The sequence below is a fragment of the Drosophila subobscura genome, chromosome U (genome assembly GCF_008121235.1).
Source record: "Drosophila subobscura isolate 14011-0131.10 chromosome U, UCBerk_Dsub_1.0, whole genome shotgun sequence".
Classification (NCBI taxonomy): domain Eukaryota; kingdom Metazoa; phylum Arthropoda; class Insecta; order Diptera; family Drosophilidae; genus Drosophila; species Drosophila subobscura.
The window spans coordinates 2121934-2131998 of NC_048534.1; the positions used below are offsets into that span (position 1 = coordinate 2121934).

Here is a 10065-nt window from a genome sequence, read left to right on the forward strand (position 1 = left end):
GTTAATTGGAGAGCCACAGAGACCCGGAGAGAGAGTGCGAGAGAGAGACTTGGTTGGAAACCTGTTTCTCGACCAATTAAACGCCAGAGAGCCAGAGGCTGGCTGCCTAAAAGTCAGGTCTTTAGACCTGGCCCAGAGACCGGAGACGAGCGTAGACGTTGAAGTCAGTTGTTGGCGCTTATCCCAAGACATTTCGTGTTCTGACGCGCACCGCGATAGTTCCCAGTCACTCTGAGCCGTCTCTTGCACCAGTAAACTGAGCAATCCCGAAAGTCTATGAGCAAGCCTGCAGTGCGGAGCAGGAGAATGGGTTTCAAGCTCGCCATGTTGCAACGAAATTACGAGATGTCGCCCTCGCCAGCGAGCACTTCCCCCACAAATGCCAACAGCTTCAACTCCACCACCACGAATAACACCACCAATGAGTGTCCCCCTGTGGGGGTCCAGGCACCAGCCCAAGTCACGGACTTTAGCATCAGTCGGATATTGGGGAAAGAGGAGCGGAAATCCCCGACAGATGCCACAACCAACATTCTCGATCTCTCCAAAAGTGCAACTTGCCCACCACAAGCATCAGCCCAAGTTCCGCCAACGATTGCAGCATCTCCGTATATGGGTTACTCCATGCTCCCGCCTGATCTGGTGGCCATGGCGAATGCCACCAAATTCTATGCCCAGTTCTTTCCACATATGCTGCCCGCCTATGCCGCTGCAGCGGCTGCTGCCGGCCTCAGCACTCCACCTACGTCACCCTACCAGCAACAACAGCAGCAGCATCTACAGAAGCGCTACTTTGCACCCTATGTGATCAATGGTCAGGCTTCACCGCAGCCGCAGCCGCAGCCGCAGCTGAACCCTAATCTAATCCGTCCAAAAGCCACAGCATGCACGCGGACGGACTGCTTGGAATGCCTGACCTACTACCAAAAGCTTCAGGATGGCTACAAACACACGCCCCTGGCATCACCAGCTGCCTCCTCCTTTAGTTCGAGTTCGAGTAGCTCCGCCGTTCGGCTCCCTGTGAGGAATCTGAGCAACACCAGCAGCACCAACATCTCGCTGACCACCGTCACCAATTTCAGTATGAACATGGCACAAGCGGCCTCCGGACTGATGCCAAAGATGGATGCCGTCGGCATGGGAGGCAACATCAGTTCCAGACGCCACAGCTCCATCAATCCCATTAACCCGTACAATCCCACTGCCGCCGAGGAGATCAGTTATAAGTGCAGGATATGCGAGAAGGTCTTTGGATGCTCCGAGACTTTACAGGTGAGTTTTAAGATAAGAAAAGGGAAACAGATTGTACTCCAAGATGGGATTTTAATGCCAAGAATAGGAACAGTAAAAGTAAGTAAATGGTTCAAATCAGAACTCAATTGTAAGAAAATGCAAGATTTGTAACGAAGAGAAAATAACAAGTTGTTAGATGGGAATTTCACACGATTTTTCAACTTTTACAAATTTGAAACTGGTTCAAAATGTAAGGAAAATTTCGAAGTGTGTAATGGTCATTCATGTAATGGCTTTACGTAAAGTATTTAAACAAATTTCCATAATAAATTGTTTAGCAATACAATTTGGAAATTAAGACAAAATGGGTGATAACCCATATTTCTAGCAACGCAAAACACTTAAAAATATTGCCTCTAAATTACTTTTTGGATATTCAAAAACACAATCTTTACATCATCCCTGAAACGTTTTCGAATGAACAAAGCTTCCAAAACTCTATTGATCTTATTTTTTGTAATATTAAGTGTTATTAGAAATTCCTTACACATACGAGTACAATATTTGTATTGTTGTAGAGTCGGATCCATTGGGATATGGATATCCATTTCTGGATTTTCATCCGATTAAAATAATCCGATTATGGCAATCTAACGCCAATTTTATGACGTTTGGTAAGGATTTGTCTGCCACTCTCTAAAATCATTAAAGGCCCAAACATTTTTCCCATAAACAGCAATAACCCTTCATATGGTCATAACTCAAAAGAGATGTTTTACACCCAATCCTCACTCTTTTCTCAAGCAGCTATAAGATCAGCAAAGGAAGGCGGGGCTTAGCCGGTTTAGATCAAGGGGCGGAGTCAACGAAACAGAAGAAAGGCAAAGCAAATAAAAGAGGAGAGAGAGAGAGAGACAGAGTGAGAAGAAAAGAGAGCGGCGGCTGGTCTTATGCAAATCTCGATAAGAGGCTAAAACGAAATGCTCAAAATGGAGGCAGCATTTCCCGAAAACAGAGGCGAACAAAGCGAGAACTGGTTTTACGCATGGGTGCAGGGCATTTACCAGATACTCGTAAATTTGAAAGAGCAAGCAAGAGGGAGCCACGACACGAGAAGCAGTCGACGAACGAGATAGCGAGATCCCCTCAGACAAAATGGCCAAAACATTGAACGATATTTCTCTCCCTCTCAGGCGCACGAGAAGACGCACAAATCGCCACGTTACGAGTGCTCGGACTGCGGCAAGGGCTTCTCCCAGCTGCGCAACTACAAGTACCATCTGTCCGTGCATCGCGGGACCAAGGAGTTTGCCGCCGAGTGCCCCGAATGCGGCAAGACCTTCAACGACAAGGGCTACCTCAGCAGCCACATGAAGATCCATCGGAATCGCAAGGAGTACGAGTGCCCCTACTGCCCCAAGTCGTTCAACCAGCGTGTCGCCTTCAATATGCATGTGCGCATCCACACGGGCGTCAAGCCGCACAAGTGTGCCGAATGCGGCAAACGTTTCTCTCGCAAGATGCTCCTCAAGCAGCACATGCGCACCCACAGCGGCGAGAAGCCGTACCAGTGCTCTGTGTGCGGCAAGTCCTTTGCCGATCGCAGCAACATGACGCTGCACCATCGCCTGCACTCCGGCATCAAGCCATTCAGCTGTCCCCTCTGCCCCAAAGCCTTTACGAAGAAACACCACCTGAAGACTCATCTTAACTACCACACGGGCTGCAAGCCCTACGTCTGCCCGCATCCGAACTGTAACCAGGCCTTTACCCAGTCCAGCAACATGCGCACCCATGCCAAGAAGTGTCAATACCGACCATTGGACTCTACTGCCCCCCCGTCCTTTACAAGACCCGTAAAGAAGCTGCCACTGGGGGGGCAGATGCAGCTGCAGGTACCCACCAGCCTGGCACTGGCCATGGCGGCAGCTCCAACGTTTGCCATGCCACCACCACCGCCGCCAGACCAGCAATCCCTGCTCAGCAATCTAAGGACATTCTGAGATAGAGACAGTTGAATGAGCGCAGGAAGTATCAAGAACCAAAAGTGTGGCATATATGTAAATATTATAGTTTGATATTATTAGTCTGACAAGAACTTAAGTTCTCAACGCCTCATAGACTAATCTAAATCTGTAAATGGTATATGTATGTATGTATACCTCTAAGCTTTGCTTTATCGAATATTTTAGTAGTTCTAAGAGTTTGTTTTTATGATCTGCTCTAAGTTTGAATCATATGGAATAATCTACATCTAGATGGCCTTTGCCTTCATATGTGATGTACTTCAGTAAAATCGAAGCAATAAAAAAGGAGAACATTGAAGAAAGAAATCACCGAAAGAGAGGCTTAAAATGGGTTCAAGAAATATGCATCTGGAGATGATTCTGTCGCCAATGGCTCTGCACCACACACGCGATACAATTCACAAAATGGAGCACCATCCACCCTATGCGCCCTTTTATGGGATTATGGGCGTGGTGTCGGCCATTGTGTTGTCCTCGTTTGGGGCTGCCTATGGCACAGCTGTATCCGGAACGGGCATAGCCGCAACGGCTGTTATGCGTCCCGAGTTGATCATGAAGTCGATCATACCCGTGGTGATGGCTGGAATTACAGCCATCTACGGGCTGGTGGTGGCCGTTCTGATCTCTGGAGTGCTGGATACCAGCGAGACCTATTCGCTATCCAAAGGCTACATCCACCTGGCCGCTGGGCTCGCCGTGGGAATGACTGGACTGGCCGCTGGATATGCTGTCGGTATTGTTGGCGATGAGGGTGTACGAAACACCGCCTTGCAGCCGCGTCTGTTCGTTGGAATGATTCTCATTTTGATATTCGCCGAAGTACTTGGACTGTATGGCCTCATTCTCGGCGTCTACATGTACACGGTGGATGTTTAATGCACTAAAACAAATTTGATGAAGCTGAGGAGATGTTGAGGAACACAGAGGCGACCGTGACCCCTTTCCCATCAACCCACGATATATGTATGTCGCTTAACTTTTTGCACATATTACCCAAAAAAATTGTTACACTTAATAAAATATAATTAAACCATATAAATAATTGAACTTCAACATTGTTTATTAAATGCTTTAATTTTCGCGCCTCGATTGCATGAAAAGCAACCCGTATTGTGGTATTTTTTCACTCAAAAAACATAGGAAGTATCGATAGTGGCATCAAGGGTACTTATGATGCAACTAAAACACAGTGAATAAGAATCAGGCCTAGTACTCAGATCGAAAAAATGGAACTCTACAAAAATCAGGGATGATATTCGTCTGGAACCGTAAAGAAATGTTGTCGCGCACATTCTACTTTCTAGCGGGTATACGCCGGCACTAACCATACAGTATAGTAGATTCGACTATTAGAGGAAGATTTTTTTTTTTTTTTGATTTAATTGGTCGAAATTGGTCGCAGACGATTAGTCCGCATTGACCAGGCACAAATGTTACTAAAAATTTTGAACTCAAAAACGAGTTGTTTGCCGAACGAACACTAGAAATAGAATTGCTTAGAGGAGGAAAATTAAGTAAGATTTACTGTATATTTACGGTATATTTTAGAAATGAGAAGGTATATTTTAGAGGGGCGTGCGGTATATTTGATCGATAAATCCGCGGTCACACTGGTCAAATTACTTTTTATAGGTTTTTATTTTATATAAATTAGACAATTTAATCACTTTTGTGCGCGCGTTTTGTATAAGAGAGGGGTGGACCGCCAGGTAACATACTCCCCTTTCCTTCGGGCAGCGGGGTGGCTGTGCTGGCAAAGCTTTTGTGTGCCAATTTCATCACTAACAATTTCGTCATTGCACACGTGTCTGCTCATTTGTGATAGTCCTTCGGGGACGGAAAAGGGCGAGTACCCAAGCATCTGCAGCTTTCCCACTTGGACGGTGATCTGCGCTTTGAGCAACTAGACATTTAAATATACATATTTTGAGCAAGAACCAAAACGCGTGACCTGAGCTGAGCACTTTAAATCGAGCAGGGGAAGCGCTGCAGTGGGCAGTGGCAGCGGCAGCGGCAGAGTGGCTATGTCGGAGTACTGGAACCAGACCAATGGCACAGGCGGAGGACCGGCCACCAGTGAATCCTCAATGCATTCGTCGACGCGTGCCAGCAATGCCGATGGAACCTCAGCAGCTGTGGCTGGGGTGGCGGCGGATCCCAACAGAAACACCAACGAGGGCGGCGGCAACAACAACTATGTGAGTTTCAATCAGTTCATCATGCAGCACAATCTGGCAGCCAGCACAGGCGCACTGCCTTACCATCTCCTGGCTAGCAACGCGAATTACACCGTCGGTGGGGGCGGAGGCGCCTTCGGACTAACGCCGTCCTCCTCGGGGAGCACCGCCGCCGGTGGCGACGTTTCAAATAGCTTTGGAAATGTGAGTGCCTTGCTGCGCGTTATCCTCCCCTATTTTTAGTGCTAATCCGGTTATTCTCTTTCCCCAACCAGTTCTACTCGCAGCCGGCGGCATTCCCTCCGTCATATCAAAATGGCGATGGTGTCGCCGCCAGCTCGGCGTCATTCGACAACAGCCACGTGCAGAGGAGCCCGTTCTCCAATCTGTACACGCCTTTTGGCAATAATCCGTTTGATTTTAGCGCTTCTAAGCTGCAGGCATCCGCCCCAGAGTTTGTGCCCAACATAATGAAGCTCAGCCTCGAGGAGTCCTCTGGCCTGACGAACGGCAATAGCACTGCCAACCATGAAACTGCCGTGAACGAGGGCGCAACACATCGTCCAGATCTACAGGGAACCGCCGACCATCGCGGCAGCTCCACAGGCGGCGGACCACAGCCAAGATCTAATCACAATTATGCCTTGCCCACCGAACGGGATCGTGACAGAGAGCGGGATCGCGACAGAGTGCGGAACCGTGACAGAGAGCGGGACCGTGAGCGGGATCGGGATCGGGATAGAGACTTTCGGGGTGGCGGCACACATCAGCAGCGTCGCGGTGACTATCGCCATGATCGCGAAGAGCGTCGCGAGGATCGATACGACCGCAACGAACGCAAGAAGCCACAGAAGCAGCAGCGTTATGACAATAATCGCAGCAACAAGAGACGCGACGACTGGAACAGGAATCGGGATCGCATCAACGGATTTCCGAGAGCCGTCGATGACCTGGACACGAGCAATGAAAGCGCCCATCCCTCGCCCGAGAAGCAGCAGCTGCAGCATCAACAGATCTCGCCACGCCGTGCCCCGCCGCCTCCAGATAGCGAGAAGCTCTCGCAGCGGGAGAAACTGATCCGCGACATCGAACAGAGGCGATTGGAGTGCCTCGTCTGTGTGGAGACTATCAAGGCGCACCATTCGACGTGGTCCTGCCAGAACTGCTACCACGTGATCCATCTCAAGTGCACCATCACCTGGGCGAGTAGCTCCAAGTCGGATGTAGGCTGGCGCTGTCCGGCATGCCAGAATGTGCTGCAAGATTTGCCCCGGGAGTATCTGTGCTTTTGCGGCAAGCTCAAGAATCCGACAGTGTCCCGCAACGAGCTGGCCCACAGCTGCGGAGAGGTCTGCTGCCGTGTCGAGGGATGTAGCCATGCGTGCACACTGCTGTGCCATCCCGGACCCTGTCCGCCGTGCCAGGCGAATGTCGTGAGGAGCTGCGGCTGCGGCAGAAGCTCCCAGACGATGCAGTGCGCCATGAAGGAGGAGCTCAAGTGCGGGGAGATCTGCGACAAGATATTAAACTGCGGCGAGCATCATTGCAAGGAGGAGTGCCACTCGGGAAAGTGTGCCGCCTGCCCGGAGCAAGTGGAGCAGCACTGCCACTGCGGCAAGCAGGATCGTCAGGTTCAGTGCACGCGCGAGAGCCTAGACAAGCGCCACTACTCGTGCAAGGAGAGCTGCGGCCAGCCGCTGCCTTGTGGCAATCACAAGTGCAAGGATTCCTGTCACGCCGGAAACTGCAGGTGATTATACGAGAAGGCCATGTCCCCCTCCACAGAGAGTATTTAAAATTTGTTAAATAAATTTTTCAGAACCTGCAAACTGAGTCCCGAGCAGATAACTAGCTGTCCGTGCGGCAAGATGCCTGTGCCGGCAGCCCAGCGCTCGAGCTGCATGGATGCTATACCAACGTGTGAGGGTATCTGCTCGCGGACGCTGCGCTGCGGCAAGCCAGCACATCCGCATCAGTGTGGCAGCAAATGCCACCTGGGGCAGTGTCCTCCGTGTCCCAAGCAGACGGCTGTAAAGTGCCGATGCGGCCACATGGACCAGATGATCAAGTGCCGCCAGCTGTCCAGCCGAGCCGACGACGCGCGCTGCAAGAAGCGCTGCATCAAGAAGCGGAGCTGTGGCAAGCACAAGTGCAATGCCGAGTGCTGCATCGACATTGATCACGCCTGTCCGCTGCCGTGCAACCGCACGTTGAGCTGTGGCAAACACAAGTGTGACCAGCCCTGTCATCGCGGCAATTGTCCGCCTTGCTACCGTAGCAGCTTCGAGGAGCTCTACTGCGAGTGCGGAGCCGAGGTTATCTATCCGCCAGTGCCGTGTGGTACCAAGAAACCGCTTTGCAAGCGTCCGTGCTCGCGCCAGCATCCATGCGACCATACACCGCAGCACAATTGCCATTCGGCGGCCACCTGCCCGCCCTGTATGATGTTTACCACAAAGTGGTGCCACGGAAACCACGAGCAACGCAAAACCATTCCCTGCTCCCAGGAGAGCTTCAGCTGCGGGCTGTCCTGCGGCAAGGCGCTACCCTGTGGCCGTCACAAGTGCATCAAACCCTGCCACGAGGGCCCCTGTCAATCATCTCCAAGCGAGATTTGCCGCCAGAGCTGCACCAAGCCGCGCACGCTCTGCGGCCACAAGTGTGCGTTTGCCTGCCACGAAGGCGCCTGCCCGGAGACACCATGCAAGGAGCTGGTGGAGGTGCAGTGCGAGTGCGGCAACCGGAAGCTGAGTCGCAGCTGCCAGGAACTGGCTCGCGAGCACAGCCGCATTGCCACCGCCCAACTGGCCTCCTCTATGGCCGAGATGTCCCGCGGCAACTACATGGAACTCAGCGAGATACTGGCACCGGCTAAAGTCAACAAGTCGAACAGAACGTGAGTATGATCTTCGTTTCAAGGGAAATTCAAGTCACTATCCAGAACCTTTCCCTCCATAGTCTGGACTGCAACGAAGAGTGTCGTGTGTTGGAGCGGAATCGCCGTTTGGCGCAGGCACTGCAGTCGCGCAATCCGGATACGCAGCAGAAATCTCTGACCAAGTACTCGGAGTTCTTGCGGGGATTTTCCAAGCGAAATCAGGCACTGACCAAGAGCGTGTACGAGACGTTGACAGATCTGGTGAAGCTGGCCAAGGAGAGCAAGCAGCGGTCGCGCAGTCACTCCTTTCCAACGATGAACAGGGAGAAGAGGCAGATGGTGCACGAGCTGTGCGAGATATTCGGCATTGAGTCGGTGTCGTATGACAAGGAACCCAATCGGAATGTGGTGGCCACGGCACACAAGGATAGGGTGAGCATAATTCAGGATGAATAATTAATCAAATGATATTTATTGAATCTGTCCTTTCTTCAGTGCTGGCTGCCTGCCACAAGCATTATGGAGGTGTTGGCCCGTGAGTCCGGACAACGACGCGTTCCAGTGCCCAGCAATAATGCTTGGGGTCTGAAAAAGTAGCTCTGAATCTGAATCAGGAATAAGTAGTTTGTGCACATTACACATTACATTAAACGTTGGCGCTGGATATTACAAGTTATACAATTGGAATGAAAGTTATAGCATGGAGGAGGCCGAAGGATACAGGAAGCGCTACGAAGACAATACACAAAGCGATTCGCAGGAGAATATCCTTTTTGCATTCATTTTTTTGTATAATGTAAATAGTTAGAGAAACTGTAGAGAAGCGCACCCGTCTGTCTGTTGCAACACTGAATGGATATGGGGATCTATCTGAAAACGACGATGGATTGAAGAGTTGAAAATGCTGTTAATACAATCTGTTGTACGATGAATTTAATTGAAAACGAGAAGGGACGTGTGAGACGCTTCTTACGCGTCACAACTTTTATACCCGGCACTCAGTACTACATCTGCACTTTAGCGGTTATTTGTCCAGTTTTACATTTTTTCTTCATCTGTCATCTACATCAACAACACTACTCACACCAACACGCTCCTTTAGCTCGCCACCCTCCCCTAGAAACTAACTGCAGAGTCGCGGCAGAGTCAGCGGCAGAGGCAGCGGCAGAGGCAGAGGCAGTGACGTGTCAGGGGCCAGGCCATAAACAGCGCGAAGCAGAGTGTAAATGCTGCGGGGCGGGGTGGGTTTGGCCACTGCAAACTAATTTCTTCATTGTGGCTATAATAATGATCCAATCGGATCCCAATTTGGTGATCTGATAGATATGGTCATTCCCTACGGAATGGCGTTTTTAGTTTTCTGTTATCTTCAAAATTGTAGATTTGGGAGGTTTTCGCCCTTTTGCGGGGGCGGAAGGGGCGGGCTCATTTTTTGAAATACACTGGTTTCAGTGTGAGCATACAGCAGTCTGGTGCCAAAATTTGGTGGCTCTAGCTCTTATAGTCTCTGAGAACTAGCCGACAAACAAGACGGACGGACGGACAGACGGACAGACGGACAGACGGACAGACGGACAGACAGACATGGCTCAATCGACTCGGCTATTGATGCTGATCAAGAATATATATACTTTATGGGGTCGGAAACGTTTCCTTCTGTGCGTTACATACAACCGTTATCCGCACAAATACAATATACCCTATTTACTCTTCGAGTACCGGGTATAATAAAAAAACATTCTGGCCCTGT

General features: G+C 50.4%; 2 protein-coding genes across 4 annotated transcripts; both read left to right on the plus strand.

The window, feature by feature from the left end:
* Positions 1-309: 309 nt before the first annotated feature.
* On the plus strand, positions 310-9259 carry LOC117900353 (protein shuttle craft-like). Of its 3 annotated transcripts, XM_034810700.1 has the most exons (6): positions 310-1272; positions 2427-3202; positions 6486-7187; positions 7257-8333; positions 8396-8747; positions 8811-9259. In XM_034810700.1, exons 1-6 carry the CDS (start codon positions 325-327, stop codon positions 8910-8912), a joined length of 3957 nt encoding a protein of 1318 aa, XP_034666591.1. In that variant the 5' UTR covers positions 310-324; the 3' UTR covers positions 8913-9259. The 3 variants fall into 3 exon arrangements, with proteins under 3 accessions (XP_034666591.1, XP_034666592.1, XP_034666593.1); XM_034810701.1 differs by lacking the exons at positions 310-1272; positions 2427-3202 and adding an exon at positions 4863-5641 and having other exon boundaries at positions 5713-7187; XM_034810702.1 differs by lacking the exons at positions 310-1272; positions 2427-3202 and adding an exon at positions 4863-5458 and having other exon boundaries at positions 5713-7187.
* Positions 3545-4170, plus strand: LOC117900355 (V-type proton ATPase 16 kDa proteolipid subunit-like). Its single transcript, XM_034810703.1, has one exon. It carries the CDS (start codon positions 3588-3590, stop codon positions 4134-4136), a length of 549 nt encoding a protein of 182 aa, XP_034666594.1. The 5' UTR covers positions 3545-3587; the 3' UTR covers positions 4137-4170.
* Positions 9260-10065: the final 806 nt, after the last annotated feature.